This window comes from Musca autumnalis, unplaced genomic scaffold (assembly GCF_047663935.1).
Source record: "Musca autumnalis isolate F117 unplaced genomic scaffold, ASM4766393v1 scaffold_5, whole genome shotgun sequence".
Taxonomy (NCBI): Eukaryota; Metazoa; Arthropoda; class Insecta; order Diptera; family Muscidae; genus Musca; species Musca autumnalis.
In genome coordinates, this window is record NW_027412088.1 from 46,108,176 (window position 1) to 46,127,971 (window position 19,796).

The 19,796-nt window shown below is 35.6% G+C and overlaps 1 protein-coding gene across 12 annotated transcripts in view; it reads left to right on the forward strand.

Annotated features, from left to right (window-relative positions):
* LOC141405144 (uncharacterized) overlaps nucleotides 1-18,796 on the forward strand; it is a 136,414-nt gene extending 117,618 nt beyond the window's left edge. For 7 of the 12 annotated variants that reach the window (XM_073989176.1, XM_073989173.1, XM_073989174.1 and 4 more), the window contains one exon: nucleotides 17,910-18,796. In XM_073989176.1, coding sequence (XP_073845277.1) covers nucleotides 17,910-18,355 — 446 coding nt within the window. In that variant the 3' untranslated portion in view covers nucleotides 18,356-18,796. Of the gene's footprint in view, nucleotides 1-3,447; nucleotides 3,626-3,700; nucleotides 3,768-5,702; nucleotides 5,885-6,375; nucleotides 6,486-9,308; nucleotides 9,417-11,111; nucleotides 13,338-17,909 lie in introns of those variants that run through there. The other 5 variants (XM_073989175.1, XM_073989181.1, XM_073989179.1 and 2 more) reach the window with 5 other exon arrangements.
* The last annotated feature ends 1,000 nt before the right edge of the window (nucleotides 18,797-19,796 follow it).

Genomic DNA, 19,796 nt, shown 5'->3' on the forward strand with positions numbered 1-19,796 from the left:
TATTAAAAAAATATGTTATCAGAAAGATGTTGTAGGTTAGTTTCGTAGCTTTATATTTAAAAACAACGAAAAATAACTGCCCAACGCAACCATAAATTTAATCAGTCTTTTGCGAAATTTCTACTAAGAATGTTATCGATCGCTTAGAATATTGTGTGATACATATTTTCCCTTTTTGGTGTGATATACACATTTTTTTAAATGGCAAAGAATGGAGCTGCCGAGGCCCGTATGGTAATCATTTTCATGACTATTGGATTATGCGTGGTAGTTATAGTAGGTATTTTTCAAACAAAATCCAAACCCTTTCCGATAATGGATAATATATGAAAATTTATCGTTGTTAACAGTTAATCGTGCTGATATGGCGTTTATGTATTGCGCCTTTTTCAAGAAATCGGTCTAGCGGCAGTAGAGGTATGTTTAGAAAGAAAACTTTAATTTTTTAATAACCTATAACTTTTCTATTCGACAAACATGGTCAAATTTGGCAAAATGGCTACGTTGAGTGCATGGTGGAGTAAGAAAGTGTAACGCCAGTTCTTATGTTTGGTTTACATTTACGAAATCCACTCGATTTCAACTGTCAATTCCTTTGTGTATACGTCAAATGAAAACTCATCCGAAATCTATTGGATTTCATTTGACGTTTAAGCAATGGAAGTGACAGTTGAAATCGAGTGGATTTCGTAAATGTAAACCAAACATAAGAATTATAATTTAAATCCCCTGGATTTGTTAAATCCAGCATAGTGTATATGTACTGTTATATATTAACAAGACCATTTTTTTAAAAGATCTCTTAAACACATTTGGACTAAAAAGCTCGGCGATTAAGTGCATTATCTTGGTTTATTTGAGACATATTGTATGAAAATGACAACTTAAATCCACTGGATTTGCTAGTCTGAATGAACTGTTACTTTTCTCAATATTTGATGAACATCGTTTTATAACATTGTCCATCATTTGGTTTCTTAAAAAATTAATTACTGTTGATCACCATATCTTATCGTATAAAACTCGTGGCAAATGTTTTCAATAGTGGGTCAATTTAATCTAGCAATTAGTCATTTACAATAAAAGTGACAAAACTGTAAAGGGCCAAATACATACGGCCCGTTGGGTGTCGTTCCACGCTTCAAAAACAACAATCACATTAAAAATGTGTCATTTCTGGTAGATGAATATAAGACAAAATGCTGCCAAGTTTAAATTTTTCTTTATTCTTCTTCCAGAAATGACTAAACGCGATAACTTTATTTTGATCGCCAAATTACCAACAATTTATTTCCCAAGTTGTAAACAGATAATAGGTGTGTTTTTCTACTCCTAAATGTGTACAAGATCAGTAACATATTAGGTGAGTTCGTTTACTCAATAACTTGTACAACTCCAGTAACTTCTTGTGAACAACTAAAGGCCTCTGTACATACGGCGCGTTGAGCTTCGCGTTACAACAACCCCATGAAAACTTTAAGAACACACTTGGCATCACTTACAAATTTTTCATAAGGTTGTTGTTTTTACGCGCAACGCGTCACACAACGGACCGTATGTGCCGAGCCCTCAAGGTCTCTTGCATTGTACTGTAGAGTAAACGAACAACATCCAGTAACAATTTGTACAAATTTTGAGTAAAGGAACACACATCTTGGAAGTGACTAACACCCCGTTTGGACTTAACCGGATTAACCCAGTGGGTTTGGGTTTCAAATGTCAATTCCATTGCGTAAACGTCAAATAAATCCTCATAAAGAAGGTCAACCCGGCAAAATGCTCTAGTGCAAACCATGGTAGAATAAGAAAAGGTAGCAGCAATACACAGCTGACTGAACTGGGTTGTAACGTTAGTGTCAAATTTCATATGACATTTTATACATTTATTTCTATTTCGATATACATGAGGGACATATATTTTTTGAGAAAAAAATATATCATTCGGAAAAAAACCATTTCCCAGAAAGACTTCTTCATATCAATGATATGTAACCTCCTCCAAGTTCGAACGATAAGCCGCGCAGTAAATCCCCGCTTGTAGAGGCTATACAACGTTTGTTAATATGTGAGGTATTTTGTTAAAATTTAAAAAAATAAAGCCCTAATAAACATGTGCTTCTTTGATTTCTAAAACAAAACATTGAAACAGCTTCTCCTTTTTCTATGAATTTCCAGCGACCCCAAACTTTTCTGCAAGAACTCTACTTTCTGCGAGAATTTATGCATTTAGTGGAATGATGTGGAAACATAAAAATTTAAAATGTAACTAATTTTCATTCATGTTTTCCAAAATACTCAACCAAATGTGAAAAATTATTAGTTTTTTAAATTCCAATAATTTATAGACATTTCCTTGTTTTGTTTACAAATATGTACAACTGGCAGTAACGTTACAAACAAAAACAAATTTCTTTGTGGTTGTTGTTCGAGTTGTATTTGTTGTAGTATTAACTTTACCTTATATTTGTTCTACCATGAGTGCAAACGCAGTTTAAGACCTTTTGCGTTGTACCATGGTGTAAAACATAAGTTGAAGCGATAATGCTAAGTTTACATTTACGAAATCCACTCGATTTCAACTGTCAATTCCATAGCTCAAACGTCAAATTAAATCTCATCTAGATTTCATTTGACGTTTAACCTATGGATTTGACATTTGAAATCTAGTGGATTTCGTAAATGTAAACCAAGCATAAGGCCAGCTATTTTCACCCAATAGCCCTCGGCACATACGGCGCGTTGAGCGTTGTGTTACAACAACCACATGAAAACTGCAAGAACATACTTGGCATCACTTACACATTTTTCATGTGGTTGTTGTTTTCAACGCGCAACGTGTCACAAAACGGACCGTATGTGCCGGGGGCTAATCTGTCAAATTCATTGTTATTGTGAATTGATCGTATGAAAACGTAAACAAAAATTTTGACAGCTTGCAGAACTTTCAATCGAAATAGCCTTGTTGTTCTAGTTTCTGGTTCACCATATTAATTGCATCATGGAGTAGACGAACAGCATTCAGTAACAATTTGTACAAATTTTGAGTAAACGAACGCACATAATAGCTCTGTTCCAGAACTAAAAAGTTTTCACAATTTTTACCACTTTTACACATTTTGCGTTCCCGTACACAAAATTTATATGAAAATCGTTTACGACTTTTACAACTTTTACGACTTTTACCACTTTTTAAAGTGCGGGAACAGGCCAAATATCGACGTCGTTAACTTGTTACCAAAATGAATTACGAATGTTCTTCAAATAATCATATGCATATATTCCCATACCTTATTGTCCACTACATATATAAATGGCATTAAGTAGTTGTTAAAAGATTTACACTATCAAAATTATTATTATTAATGTGTTATCAGATTGATGGTATAGGTTAGATTTTCGGCTTTACATTTGAAAACAAAACGAACAAACAAATACAACTATCAGTCTTTTGGAAATTTGCTGTTAAGCATGTTGCCGATCGCTTCGAATATTGTGTGATAGTTTTCTTTTTGGCTTGATATAAATATATACTGTTTTCAAAATGGCAAAAGATGATGCTGCAGCTGCCCGCATGTTAATCATTTTGTGTGTGACAATGATATTAGTATTATGTGTGATAATGATAGTAGGTATTTTTTTAACAATTATTCGATAATGGATGATAACATTCATATGTATATAAATGTATCGTTGTTAACAGTTAATAGTGCTGGCATGGCGTTTCTGTTGTGTGCCTTCTTCACGAAATCGGTGTAGCGGCAATAGAGGTATGTTTACAGAAATCTGTAAAACAAACATGTATGTATATTACAATTTTAATAGCTTATAACTGTTCTACTATAGAAATACAACAATAACGATATGCCGAAAATGACGGCAACGCTATAGCCAAAAAAAAAAAAGAATAATACCCCGGTTACACTTAACTGGATTAACCCAGTGGGTTTGGGTTGCGAATGTCAGTTCCATAGCGCAAACGTCAAATCCTCGTGAAGTTGGTTAACCCGGCAAAAAACTCTAATGTAACCGTACTATAAAGACCTAAATACATCCAACGTTTGAGTAAAGTTTTGTGTCATTTCTGGTAGAAGAATAAAGGAAAGTTGAAACTTGGCAGCACTTTGTCATTTATTCATCAACCAGAAATGATACAAAACTTTACTCAAACGTTGGATGTGTTTACAGCTTAAGATGTTACATCAGTTGCTCGAAATCAGTCTAAACATCTAAATTTGTTCAAATAACGCGTTTAAGGCCGCGGCACATACGGTCCGTTGTGCGACGCGTTGCGTGTTGAAAACAGCAACTACATGAAAGATGTGTAAGTGATGCCAAGTTTGTTCTTGACGTTTTCATGTGGTTGTTGTAACGCAACGCTCAACGCGCCGCATGTGCAGCGGCCTTTACTGCGAATTGCTTGTCTACGTTTTGTATGTTATTTTCTGCACAATAATGCATTTTGAAAACTAGAACGATAATCAGCTGTTTTTGGTGTAGTACCTGTATTATTGTGCCATGACTGAAGCTGAAAACACATCAACGTCCGCGTAAAATTTTGTGTCATTTCTGGTAGAAGAATAATAGAAGTGCTGCCAAGTTTAAATTTTTCTTTATTCTTTTACCAGAAATGACACAAAACTTTACGCGGGCGTTGGATGTGTTTAGGGCTTTATACGTGGTCTATTCCTTTACTTTTAAAAATGGTAACAGTGGCAGAAAATGGTAAAAGTGGTAAACTGCTATTATATAAATTGTATGCTATTAAAAGTAAGGGAACACTTTACAGATTAAAAATGGTAAGAAATGGTAACCTCAGGCACGTAAAGGAACAGAGTAATGGCCCCGGCACATACGGTCCGTTTTGTGACGCGTTGCGCGTTGAAAACAACAACCACATGAAAAATGTGTAAGTGATGCCAAGTTTGTTCTTGAAGTTTTCATGTGGTTGTTGTAACACAACGCTCAACGCGCCGTATGTGCCGGGGCCATAACGGTTGCTAATGTGTGCAACATTGGGGATTTTTCTTACGCCATTTACTTTTTGCGTCCACACCAGCAAATATGCAGTGACATTACGTCTCCACATTACCAGCGCGGGTAGATATGGAATATTTTTATTTCGTGTTATATGACATTGATGATAGCTAGTGAAAACTACCTCTAATTACGGAAACAGACGTATTGTTTTTTTGCATGTCATATTACGTTTACATATAAGAGGATCAGTTGCGTATACGTCAAATAATTCCACATAAAGGAGGTTGAACCTACAAAAACATCCAATTTAAACATACACATGCACGTATTGTGAAAATGTCGTGAGATGTCGCTATCATCTGTCAATTTTACACATAAACATAAATTTGATGTTGAAGACACAACTTTGTGATTTTTAGTAATGACCTTCATAATTAAGGACAATCATAGACAATGAAAATAAGAAACAGAAGATTATGATTAATATAATCACCGCTTTCGACTGGGCCGATATCATGACCGAGAAACATCTAGTAAATTTTTTGTTTCCACTACGTCATTGCCCAGAGAAATATTTACTTTTTCGTCATTATTTACAACATCAAGTGTTGTATAATCTTATCTCAGACAAACTCAAACAAAAACATATGATATTTATGTAGTTGACATGTCTCCCTGTGTTTTATCACTGCATTTGCAATAATAAAAATTTAAATTTCTCATGCAGTTATTATTTTAATTTCAAAGAATTCCATAGTGGCAAATTAAAGTTTAACGTTAACGGAAGAAAACAAAAGAATATATTATATTTACTTTTATATGGATACATTAACACTTTTCATATTGGGCTATGTTATATTAATTGCAATTATATTTTTACTATTGCAAGTTATGTTACCGTTAATGCGTGGGTATTCTCTGTCATTTCTAATTGAGTGCCAATTATAGAACATTTTGTGACAAATGTTAATATATATTATATACATATCTCATATTATTGTCAATTTTTGACAGTTGAAAGTGAGAAGTAAACGCAATATAGTTTATTTGAACTATTAGGTATGTTCGATAACCCAAAAGTTTATACAAATTTGTACAAACTTTTACAAAATGCTGTTCGATAACAAACTTGTTCAGTAAACGAAAACATGAGAAGTAGTTGCAACTTGCAAGTAATTTTTCGTTGTGAAGTTATTGAACAGTCCTATTGTTCCAATGTAATTTCACAAGTGCATCGTAATATTAGGGTGTAAACACTCTCCTGTTAACACAATGTTGCCAATCTAATCGATGATAATGCATGCCAATCTTATCGTTTATTGCCTGGCCTAACAGAAAAAACTATATTAACCATTGTGTGTAAAATTCATTTTGGATTAATTTTCGTAGTCTTTCTTATACATTAAGAGAAGTGTGAACATTCATATATAAAACAATGTGGATTTTTGTAATTTTTATTTTTTTAATTGGATTATTTTTAATTTTTATTGTATTAATTAATAAAAAAGGTAATAATGCATTGACGAAAGCAACAACGATTAAACATTATGTCAATTAATAAGGTGTAGGCGGAAGACAAACGCAAAGTCAAGCTCTGTTCCTTTGTAGTAAGTTTACACATAACTGGATTTAGTAAATGCGGTCGATGTAAATGGTCTAATTCGTTGCGTAAACGTGAAATAAACCCTCATAAGGGTGGTAAGCCCGGCAAAAAGCTCTAATGTAAATATATCTTTATTTTTTCAAATATTAAAAGTGGTAAGCTTGTCTCATATAAACAGTGCTACTTTTTGACGTACAAGAACGCTTTTCGTGTAAAAATAGGAAACCTTAAATATTCTTGCAACTAAAGGAGCAGCGGTTAACATTTCGAAGTGAAATGCAGTGATTTGTTATTGAAATGTATATCTAATGTAATTAGACATTTGCAGCCATGGCGGAATAAGAAGGTGTTACATCAATAATAAGTAGGTCTGTACGATAACTTCGCAAATAAAAAGTACTTGCAAGTACTCAGGAAGTTCTCAGTAACTTCTCTCCACTAATTTTACTCTCTCGAAGCCAAACAATTGCAGAATGTTATCGAACAACAATTTGCAAAAACTTGCATGAAGTCAGCTGATTTGACAAACAAGAAGTTTGGCGGATAAAATTTAATTTAACAATTGAAGGTTGTTTACGAAAATTATTTGATTATCCATTGCTAGAAAAATAATTCTCTTTCCATATCATAAATTGACTGCTGGCCGTCCGCTAAAGCTCCGTTCCAGTGCTTTTTTAATGGTAAAATGTGCACGAGAGAAAACCGTCAAAATTGAGTTCAACGCACACATTTTTCCAAAATGTACGGGAACAAAAAAATGGCAGAAACGTCAAAAAAACTGGAACAAATGTCACTGTCGGCGTGTGTGCCAATCGGAAGCCGGCAAATATGTTCACATTTTTGCTCGCTCAAATTTGTCGTGTAAAAAGTTTCTAAAGAGAGAGCCATTCAGCGACATTTTTGTTCAAAGAGAAGTGAACATTTTGCAACCTTTTTGGTGTACGGGAACGCATTTCGGGGAAAAATTTTCAAAATGTGTTAAATGTGTAAAAACTTTTTAGTTCTGGAAGGAAGCAAGTGTTCCTCCTACTTCATGCATGCGCCGCTTTTTGGTGGGATTTGATACCTTAGAAATAAAACAATCACCACAAACTACAAAATAAGTTATTTTACAAAACAAGTCGTTTTCCTAAATTTATTTAGTTATCTCTTCTCTTTTTATCTTGTAATTTTTTTATAACAAAATGTTTGTTTATGTTTTTGCAGAGTCCACCACAAAACATTCGAATTTAAATCAGCTGATCAAACTTGCAAATTCTTACAAGGAAAATTTTGAATTTCTCTCGCAATTGTCTCTACATTAGCACTCTTTTACTTCACAAGTTTGCCATCGAACAGCATTTTGTAAAAGTTTGTAGAAATTTGTACAAACTTTTGGGTTATCGTACAGACCTATTGTGCCATTTACCATACCAAACGTCAAATTTGTTCACAATAACGCATTAAGCTGAAAACACATCCAACGTTTGAGTAACGTTTTGTGTCATTTCTGTAGATGAATAAAAGACAAAGTGCTGCCAAGTTAAAATTTTTCTTTATTCTTCTACCAGAAATGGCACAAAACATTACTCAAACGTTGGATTATTGTGATTTAAGTTTCTTTGTATTTTAAATCACAATAATGTTTTTGACAGCAAACATAACAATCAGCTTGGCTTATTGTCCAACTGTATAATGGCCCCGGCACATACTGCGCGTTGAGCGTTGGCATCACTTACACATTTTTCATGTGGTTGTTGTTTTCAACGCGCAACGCGTCGCACAACGGACCGTATGTATTTGGCCCATAACTGTGGTTATACCCATGGCACAATAATAAAGGTACAACGCCAAAAACAGCTGATCATCATATTAGTTGTCAAAATGCTTTATTGTCAATAAAATCACATACAAAATGTAAACAAGCAATTCACAGTAATGCATTATTGTGATCAAATTTGACGTTTAGTATGATGTCATGTAACACCTTCTTATTCCACCATGGTTGTACCTGTATTATTGTGCCATGTTTGCGGCGGTTACATTATATTAGCTTCGTTCCAGTACTTTTTTAATGATAAAACTGTCAAAAGTGCTAACTGTCGAAAATGAGTTCCACATACACATTTTTCCAAAATGTACGGGAACGGAAAAATGGCAGAAACGTCAAAAAACTGGAACAAATGTCAAAGTCGGCGTGTCAGCCAATCGGAAGCCGGCAAACATGTTGCACATTTTTGCTCGCTCAAATTTGTCGTGTAAAAAGTTTCTAAAGAGAGAGCCATTTTTGTTCAAAGAGAAGTGAACATTTTGCAACTTTTTTGGTGTACGGGAACGCATTTCGGGTAAAAATGTGCAAAATGTGTAAAAACTTTTTAGTTCTGGAACGAAGCTATTATTGCCAAAACACAGTGTTGCCATTACATATTTGAAACTAAAGGGCCAAATACATACGGTCCGTTGTGCGACGCGTTGCGCGTTGGAAACAACAACAACCACATGAAAAATGTATAAGTGATGCCAAGCTGGTTCTTGAAGTTTTCATGTGGTTGTTGTAACGCAACGCTCAACGCGCCGTATGTGCAGCGGCCTTAATCGATGAATAATGCCAACCTTATCATTTTCCTTTGAACTTTATCTTATCATCTAGTTAAACAAATGACAATTATATTAAGCATTATTTGTAGCCATGGGCTATTAAATAAAAACTTATAAAAATTAACTTGAGTAGTCATTCTAATAAATTTGGAAAGTGTAGACAAGACGTGTAAGACAATGGTGGTTCTTTTAATCATAATGCTTTTTGCAATAATTATTGCCATTGCATCAATTATTAAAAACTTAAAGAAAAATCAAGGTAATAAGCAATAAGGCAAAAAATCAAATAAAAATATCACTATGGAATTTTTTATATATGGAACAAGTAAAGGCATCGGCACGCACATACGGTCCGTTGAGTGCTGAGTTACAACAACCACGTGAAAACTTCAAGAACAAACTTGGCATCACTTACACATTTTTCATGTGGTTGTTGTTTTTGACGCGAGTCACAACGGACCGTATGTGCCGAGGCCATTAGGAGTTTCTACACGGTATGTTTTATTCATAACGACTGTCACTTTCTACAGATCTGAATTTTGTACACATGGTGTGAACCACAGCTCAAGCAGATAAGGCAGTGCTTTGTGTGTTTGAGAGAAAAATTCTTCGAAAGATCTACGGGCCAATCTGTGTTGACGGCGAATATCGGCGTCGTATGAACATCGAGCTGTATCAACTATACAATGACATCAATATAGTTGAACGAATCGAGATACAACGATTGCGATGGCTAGGCCATGTTATAAGAATGAGTGATGATGAACCCGCTAAAAAGGCGTATAAATACGGGCCGCATGGAGGTTCTCGCAGATCTGGAAGGCCAAAGCTTCGTTGGAGCGAACAAGTGAAACGAGATATCACAAAGCTACATATCCCAGATTGGGAAAATACAGCAGCAAACAGAGAGGATTGGAGATTTTTTTCTTAGTTCGGCTTATGGAACAAAAGTTCTGTAAAAGGCCAGCTAAGTAAGTAAGTAAGGTGTGAACCATACAAAAATTTCAATCCATCAAAATGATATGGGTATACAAATGCATTTTTTATTAGAACGCGCTCTGTTTTCGTCTGTACAACAAAAGGAACACGGCTGTTTTGTTTGTTCACAACATAAATAACGAAAACAACAGAAAACGAATGAAAAAGACAATTTTGCGGTGCAAAAGGAATTACATATTAAAATAAACAGTGACACTTGCTATGCATAACATGTATAAAACATGGCGTGTAGAAACCTCTTTAGGGGCCAAATACATACGGTCCGTTGTGAAATCCATTGAGATATTCTCCACGTATTTTAACTATAACATTACCACGTTTTAAAATATGGGTTTTCCAAAATGTCAAAGTGGCAACCAGAACAGGTCTGTTGAGCATCGCGTCGAGCAAAAAGCAGAATAACTGAAACCAATAGGATGTTCTTCACTGTCTTCATGCGGTTGTCTTTTTTTTTTAACGGCAACAGTAAACGCCAAATTCAAAACGAAATGTTTATTCTGTTTACAGCTTAACGGCCTGTTTCACTATGTCAAACGAAAATGAAAACGAAAGAAAAAACAACTAAAGCAAAAACGTTCGCAATAATTTTCTTTCGACAGGCCCTAAAGGCCTGGGTACATAAGCTGCCTCGCCTGGTTGCCTTGCTTTCCTGCTTCTGTTCTGACATAACATAAAATAAAATAATAAAGAATGCCGAGCCAATTTCGAGTAGTTGCAAGTACTTGCAAGAACATGCAAATACTTTTTACTTGCGAAGTTATCGAACAGGCCTATTATCATTACATTTTTGTTTACAGTCACCACTATACTATTTTTAAAAATTAAACAACAGCTGCCCCTCATGACTAAGCTTCTAGATTATCTTATCGCAAAAAATAATAAAACAATCTAAGTATTCATATTGATTGCAATTTCTTTGGAGATGTGCAATGTTTCACTAAAAAATTTTCACAGTTTAAACATTTAAAATCGTTTCGAAAGACGCAAAAAAACTTACAATGTTCAAAGAATTCGGTGGAATCGTTTTAATATTTGTAGTTTTTATATTTATTACGGCATTATTTTTGTTTGTTATTATGCCATATCTAAATCACCGTTGGAGCAATATGCGGAGAAGAAATGGTAATTAGTTAAAGCTCCGTTTTAAGGGCCAAATACATACGGTCCGTTGTGTGACGCGTCACGCGTTAGAAACAACAACCACATGAAAAATGTGTAAGTGATGCCAAGTTTGTTCTTGAAGTTTTCATGTGGTTGTTGTAACGCGACGCTCAACGGACCGTACGTTTCATGATTTTTGTTCAATGAAATCACGCTAGTGAACTAAAGAATCAACTGTCAAAAATTTCTACCACATCCAAATTTGTGTAAAAAGTAATACCGAGAACACATCCAACGTATGAGTACAATTTTGTGTCATTTAAAAAATAAAGAACAATTCAAACCTGGCTGCACTTTGTCTTGTCTTTACCAGAAATTACGCAAAACTTTACTCAAACGTTGATTGTGCTTTCGGCTACAGGGAACTAATACATGGTAGAAACGTCAAAAACTCGAAGAAATGTCAACATCCGCATACCCATGATGAAATCATAAGGTGACATAAAACGCCGGCGTCGTGGTTTCAAACTATGTCCCGGTACACATTAGAGGGATTTCAATGAAATAGTTTCATGAAATTAGGGGTTCTTAGATCGGGTTCCCCACTACAGCAAATTCATAACATTACTTTAGTATGGAACTCAATCTAAGAACGCCTAATTTAATGAAATAATTTCATAGAAATAGCTTTAGTGTGGACCGGGACTATCAAATTTGTTGTTATTGTGAATAAATTGAATGAAAACTTAAACAAACATTTTGATATTTTGAAGAATTTTCGGCCAAAATAGAGTTGTTGTGCTACTTACGTGACCTGGCAAATATATCTGGTCTGTTCCTTTACTTTTAAAAATGGTAACAGTGGCAGAAAATGGCAAAAGTGGTAAACTGCTTTCATATAAATTGTATGCTATTAAAAGTAAGGGAACACTTTACAGGTTAAAAATGGTAAGAAATGGTAACCTCAGGCACGTAAAGGAACAGAGCAATCTTGGGCACACCTGTCAATCCGAAGCTTCCGAAATTAAAACTTTTTTAACTTTTTTGGAGTAAGGGAACGCTTTGTTGGGAATAATGTGTATTAAAGCACCCCATTTAAGTTGTCAGTTGCATTATTTTCGTTTTATTTGCGTAAAACGTGTGTTTAGTCGAAGGTCACAATAGAGTGGTTTCATTGAAACTTTTAGGGATTCTTAAATCGAGTTCCTCACTACAGCAACTCCATGATTTTACTCTAGTATGGAAATCGACCTAGGAACCCTGGATTTCATGAATTTGTTTCAATGAAACCATCTAAGCTCTGTTCCTTTACGTCCAAGAATCTTCAAGTTTTACCACTTTTTACTCGAAAAGCGTTCCTTTACTTTTGACACCATGCAATTCATATGGGAACAGTTTACAACTTTTACTACTGTTGCCGGTTTTACCATTTTCAAATGTAAAGGAACAGACCACTAGTGTGACAAAGGACTTAGTTGCCAATGTAAAATTGTTTTAAATGACATGTCAAAATAATTGAATTCTTTTAATCCAGCAAAAAGTTTAGATCCATAAGATGCAGTTTAATCACTACTACAAGTGCCGCTGCACTGCATTTTTTGGCACAATAGCTTCGTTGGACAATTGTTACCATATTTCGTTTCCAAAATTGTTTTTTCTTTTTTTTTTTTGTATGGAAACACAGTAATAATCTTCTTCCCCTTCCTGGCCATCTCTTGCCATTTTATAGGAAAAACGTAAATAACTTTTTTTTAAACAGAGAACAACAAAAGAGATATCCCTGTCCATTCTCTCTTTCCGTAGTCATAAATTATTAATCTTATCGGAAGAATGCCTACTTGCGCTCAATTTCCAAATAATAATAAAGCAATTATTTGTCATTTGATATCTGCTGCCACGTCTGGTTTATTGACACCAGTCAGTATTGTTAGGCATTCGCCGCCGGGAATAATGCCTTTTATAAATGTACTTTCGGTCTGTGCTATATTAATACTCGTAGTTTTACCATGTTTTTGTTATTTTGCCTATTTGGCAATATTCCGCGCTGCCAAACTGGAAACTCGGGCTCAAGAAAGATTAAGTAAATGTTTTTTAATTAATCTAAAAATTAATAATTAATCTAATTAATCTAAGTTAATGGAAAATGGAATATGCCGTCGATCTCTTCTAAAACCTGTTGGTGAACGAAACTGTTTTGTGTGAGAATTTCTGTTTAAAAATCGCTTCACATGACGTTTACACATAACTGGATTTAGTTAATCCTGTTGTTATATTATAAAAATTTAACTAATAGTATGGTTACACTAGAGTTTTTTGCCGGGTTAACCCACTTCGAGAGGATTTATTTGACGTTTGCGCTATGGAATTGACATTTTAAATCCAAACCCACTGGGTAATCCGGTTAAGTGTAACCGGGGTATAATACAGTTAAAGTGAAATTTGAAGGACAATTCAAAACAACGGTCAGTATTAAGTCTAAAACAACCCAGCAAAAAGTTTGCATCCGCGGATGCAGTTAAATCACTAGAACAATTGCCGCTGGAGTACATATTTTCCTATGAATTCACCTATGAATTTTACAAGAGAGCGCGCAGATAGGATGCACTCCATTTCGCTTTTACAGCACACAGCTAGGATGCAGTCCATTTTCGATCCAAATCACAGCCTTTGATGTAGTGTTTTGGATTGAATTTAAATGCAGTCTAAAGATGCTATAAAATGCAAGCCATTGCAAATATCCCAAAATAAATAAAATACATTGCTTAAGGCCTACGTACATAAGCTTCCTCGCCTGGTTGCCTTGCTTGCTTCTGATAAAAGAATAAAGAAGAAAAGGGCAACCCAGTTCGAAATTTGCTCGACCTCCTTTATTCTTTTATTTTTATTATGTCAAAAATGAAGCAGGAAAGCAAGGCAACCAGGCAAAGCAGCTTATGTACCCAGGTCCTAATTCGTGTAAACAAGAATATTAACTTTATTACACTAATACAAATTATAAAAACTCTCCATTAAATTTGATCATAACTGAGTTTACTTCCTCTGCTCTGCTTTTTGTGACACCGCAACTGATATTGCTTCATCATCCAAATGGTTTTTCCTCCAACTCCAGTTCAGATTTCCAAAAAAACTCTAACTCCACTTCAAAAATAACTTGCGTCTCGTGAATTACAGCAATGTGCGTATCTTTAATTTGCATTTCTTTATTTTTTTAAACAAATTCTTATAATTTTAGAGACTCTTTCTTGTGTTCAGAAAAAAAACTGCGACTGTAGGGATCAAAAAATTGGCTTGCTTGGCTAGGGACCTATAAGCGAGTGCTTCTAAAATGTATCGAGCGGAGTGCATTTTTCATAACTACGTGTGGACTGCATCGAAAGATGTATTGAAATCATAACTCTGCATTGCACTACTTCCAAACTTTTTTGCTGGGAATAACTTGTCACTTGTCCCAACGTGTCACTAAACGGACCGTATGCTTTAAGCTAAAAACACATACAACGTTTGAGTAAAGTTTTGCGTTGGTCGTTGACATAAAAACAACAACAACAGGGCGATGCCGACACCAAAGTCCGGCGTTAATGTGTTTGCTGGCATATAATTCAAATGAATTTGAATTTTTCGGCATGATGCCCAACAGTGTAAAAACGGCCAAAACGACACAATACTTTAAGCTGAAAACAGATACAACGTTTGATTAAAGTTTTGTGTCGTTTTGGCCGTTTTTACACTGTTGGGCATGATGCCGAAAAATTCAAATTCATATGAAATATATGCCGACAAACAGATAAACGCTGGACTTTGGTATCGTCGTCGCCCTGTTGTTGTTGTTTTTTTCTCGACGCCCAACGCAAAACTTTAATCAAACGTTGTATCTGTTTTTAGCTTTACTCAAACGTTGTATGTGTTTCCAGCTTTAAGCGCTCGGCACATACGGTGCGTTGAGCGTCGCGCTACAACAACCACATGAAAAATGTGTAAGTGATGCCAAGTTTTTTTGAAAAACAACAACATGGCTGGCGCATTAAGCTGTAAACAGATACAACGTTTGGGTAAAGTTTTGTGTCGTTTTGGCCGTTTTTACACTGTTGGGCATGATGCCGAAAAATTCAAATTCATTTGAAATATATGCCGGCAAACAGATAAACGCTGGACTTTGGCATCGTCGTCGCCCTGTTGTTGTTTTTTTCTCGACGCCCAACGCAAAACTTTAATCAAACGTTGTATCTGTTTTCAGCTTTAAAGTTAAACATAATTTTAAGCCCTTGTCACTATACGGTCCGTTTAGTGACACGTTGGGACACGCGTTGTCCCAAAACAGTTAAATTATGTTTAACTTTAATGCGTCAGCCACATTGTTGTTTTTCAAAAAACTTGGCATCACTTACACTTTTTTCATGTGGTTGTTGTACCACGACGCTCAACGCATCGTATGTGCCGAGCGCTTAACTGTTTTGGGACAACGCATGTCCCAACGTGTCACTAAACGGACCGTATGTGCCGAGGGCTTTAGTGTCTCGTTGAGTGACACTTTGTGACACGCGTTGTCCCAAAAAAGTTAAATTATGTTTAACTTTAATTCAAACAACTTGGCATCACTTAAGCGCTCGGCACATACGGTGCGTTGTGCGTTGCGTTACAACAACCACATGAAAAAAGTGTAAGTGAAGCCAAGTTTTTTGAAAAACAACAATATGGCTGAAGCATTAAAGTTAAACATAATTTAACTGTTTTGGGACAACGCGTGTCCCAACGTGTCACTAAACGGACCGTATGTGCCGAGGGCTTTACATTTTTTCATGTTGTTGCAACGCGACACTCAACGCACTGTATGTGCCGAGGCGTTAAAATGCTCGGGGCATGAAAACTTCAAGAAAAATGTTGGCATCACTTAAGCCCTCGGCACATACGGTCCGTTTAGTGACACGTTGGGACACGCGTTGTCCCAAAACAGTTAAATTATGTTTAACTTTAATGCGTCAGCCATATTGTTGTTTTTCAAAAAACTTGGCTTCACTTACACTTTTTCATGTGGTTGTTTTAGCGCAACGCACAACGCATCGTATGTGCCGAGCGCTTTACACATTTTTGACTCGCAACACGGGTGAGTTGAGTGTCGCGTTACAACAACCACATGAAGTGTAAGTGATGCAAGTTTTTTGAAGAACAACAATATGGCTGTTGGTGAATTTTATAGAAGACTCTTTTCTGTGTAAATAGAGTCAGGTAGATTTCTTTTAAATGCATGTGTTCGAATAATCTATGTTTAAAAATAACCGACTGCCTGTCCTAAATAATGGAACAAATGTCGTGCCCAAAATAGTAAAGATAAGAAAGGGTCTATTACCAACGCAACGTGTGTGCTGTATGATGTATTTATAGACACAGCGTGCATTTCTAATGTGCGTGTAAACAAAATGTATGTGTATGTGTGTTATTGTTAGATTGTAAGATTTAGGTTTAAATATTTTGTAGTAAATAAAGAGTCTCTCTAAAACCATCAAACCGACAACATCAGCCCGCGTGTTTCCTTTTCTTGGGTTTTTCCCTTAGTTTTTCTTGGTCTGCACTTTTAGTGATGAGGTTGAGGAATCGGTCTCATCAGCTGTCGCATTAAAGTTAAACATAATTTAACTTTTTTGCGACAAAGCGTGTCACAAAGTGTCACTCAACCCGTATGTGCTGAGGCCTTTAAGCGAACAGCACATACTGTCCGTTTTTTCCTGTGGTTGTTGTAACGCGACACTCAACGCACGATCCGTTGTGCGTCGCGTCACGCGTTAAAAACCACATGAAAAAAGTGGAAGTGATGCCAAGTATGTTCTTGAAGTTTTCAAGTGGTTTTTGTAACGCGACACTCAACGGACCGTATGTGCCGGGGCCTTTAGGGTAGAATAGGATACAAGCCGATTTGAATCCAAAGCACGTGGTTTAATGCAGTGCTTTGGATTGAATGTAAAGGCACACTTGGGAATGTATCTTTATTCAGTTCAAAGATGCAATAAAAAACAAGCCATTGCAAAGTATCACAGAATAAATAAAAATAATTTATTGTTTGTGTAAAACAAGATTAATAAGAATTTTATTACATTAACACAAATTATGAAATTTCATCATTAAATTCAATCGCAACTGAGTTCGTCTTCTCCGCTCTCTGTTTTATCTCTTGTCTTTCCAACAGCACTACATTAGGAATTTTTCTCACGAGTTTACATATACAGTCGAAATCGCTTATAACGTCGTCGTTTATAACGTTATATCGGTTATAACGACCATATCCAAAAGTCCCAAATCTCTGGGGCCCTTTATAGCGCTATCGCTTATAACGACATATCGGTTATAGCGACGAATTCCGTCGGTCCCTTGACCGACGTTATAAGCGATTTCGAATTTTTATTATTTTATAATTTTTTTTTTTTGGATATGTGTACACGCATTTCTGCTTTTGCAAGAATTAATCTCGCTGCTTGTAGGGATGACTTACTTGTAGGGACTTTGCTGGGTCCCTATAAAAATTCACCTTTATCAATCTTTTCGAGTCCTCCCAAAACGTTCATCATCTTTTTAGGATCATCTACTTTACATTTTTCACCTGCAACTCGATGTGAAACTCGCACTAATGCCTCTTTTTTTCTTTTCAATTCTCTCCTCACAGATCGTCAAGCCAATGTCTTCACCATACACGATGAGACCAGTCGGGAAAGTCGTTACAATGACATTTTCTTCATTGAACCAAATAGCGTAGAAGCTGCACGCATACGGGCACAGCTGGAAAAGGACGATAAAGATTTACCCTCGTACGAAGAAGTCATGCGTATGACCAGTATAAATCCAACGACAACGACCAGTGCAGTTGCTGGCATGACAGCCTCTAATGCCAGTGTCAATACTACCGAAACAATATTATCCGTACCACCATATAGTGAAGTCGATCCAATGACATCGGCATCGAGTTCAGGAAATGCAACCTCCACTGCTGGCGGTACTGGATCATCGGCAACAACGACAGCTTCAACCAGAACTTCACAACCACCACCCATGCCGGCTGCAATGGTCTCAAGTTCCGTAGACATAACACAACAATCCTCATCGATTGTATGATGTAGAATTAAAATGGACATGAGCGATATGGTGGTAGCCCGCAGGGCGGGTTAGCATTATATTTATTGTGTGGTGTTCAGTTGAAGTTTTTAGTTAGAAATTTACAAAAACAAAAAAAAAAGAAAACAAACGATATTTTGTATTTTAAAATCTTTTTTTAAGCGTATTACGTTTTTGCTGAGGATCCTTTCCTTCCTCCTCAAAAGCACTACTTGTACATATGATGAAATACATATAGCACAAGAAGAAAAAGAAGTACATATTTCAATCTGTTGTAAATATTTAGTTATTGTTATGTTATAAACACCTATATAATGTGTGTCTGCGTAAATCTTATGTATATCATGTTTGTATTATATATACATAAGGATTATTTCGTTACAAAAATACAACAACAAATTATTAAATAAAAAAATTCTAGGTTAGATTTTATAAAACAAATCGATTGTTTATTATTTCACATATGTATCTAGATGGGCAATTACAACATATTTTTAACGATAGATATCACTTTTATAATCATCCCAAAAATCGTTAAAATACCCACCAAAATGTTCGATTCTAATATGTTATTTAATCATGGGTGAAAGAGATTTGGCATGACATATTTTATATTTATATAACAGTTGTCATAATTCCAAGTCTCAACACAACATCTGATCAATTATAAATAACAAACGTTAAATAGAAACAAACCAAAGACGTATAGAAACAAATACCCAGTTTGTACTTAACCGGATTTAATAAACCCACTGGAGTTCAAATGTCAATCCCATAGTGCAAACGTCAAATAAATCCTAATAAAGAAGGTTAACCCGGCCAAATACATACGGTCCGTTGTGTGACGCGTTGCGCGTTGAAAACAACCATCACATGAAAAAACAGACCGTATGTGCCGCGGCCTTAAGCGCTCGGCACATACGGTGCGTTGAGCGTCGCGCTACAACAACCACATGAAAAATGTGTAAGTGATGCCAAGTTTTTTGAAAAACAACAACATGGCTGGCGCATTAAAGTTAAACATAATTTAACTGTTTTGGAAAACGGACAGTATGTGCCGAGGGCTTTAATGCAAACGCCTTTAAAGAGAGAAACAAATGTATTTTCCAAAAACATATGATAATAGTTTAAAATGTTGGTTATAAATGGCTAACCAATATATACCATGGCGGAATAACAATAATCGGGCCATTTACCACACCAAACGTCAAAATAACGCATTACTGTGAATTGCTTATTTACCTTTTTTATGTAATTTTATTCACAATAATACATTTTGACAACTAATGTGATAATCAGCTGTTTTTGCCGTTGTACCTTTATTATTGTGCCATAATATAAAGTCTGTCTGGTTACTTTCCCAGCAAGAATTGTCCAGCAAGAACTTTCTCAGAGAGTAAGGGGTGCTTATTCTCTTTTGCTAGAAATTTTTAAAAAGTAA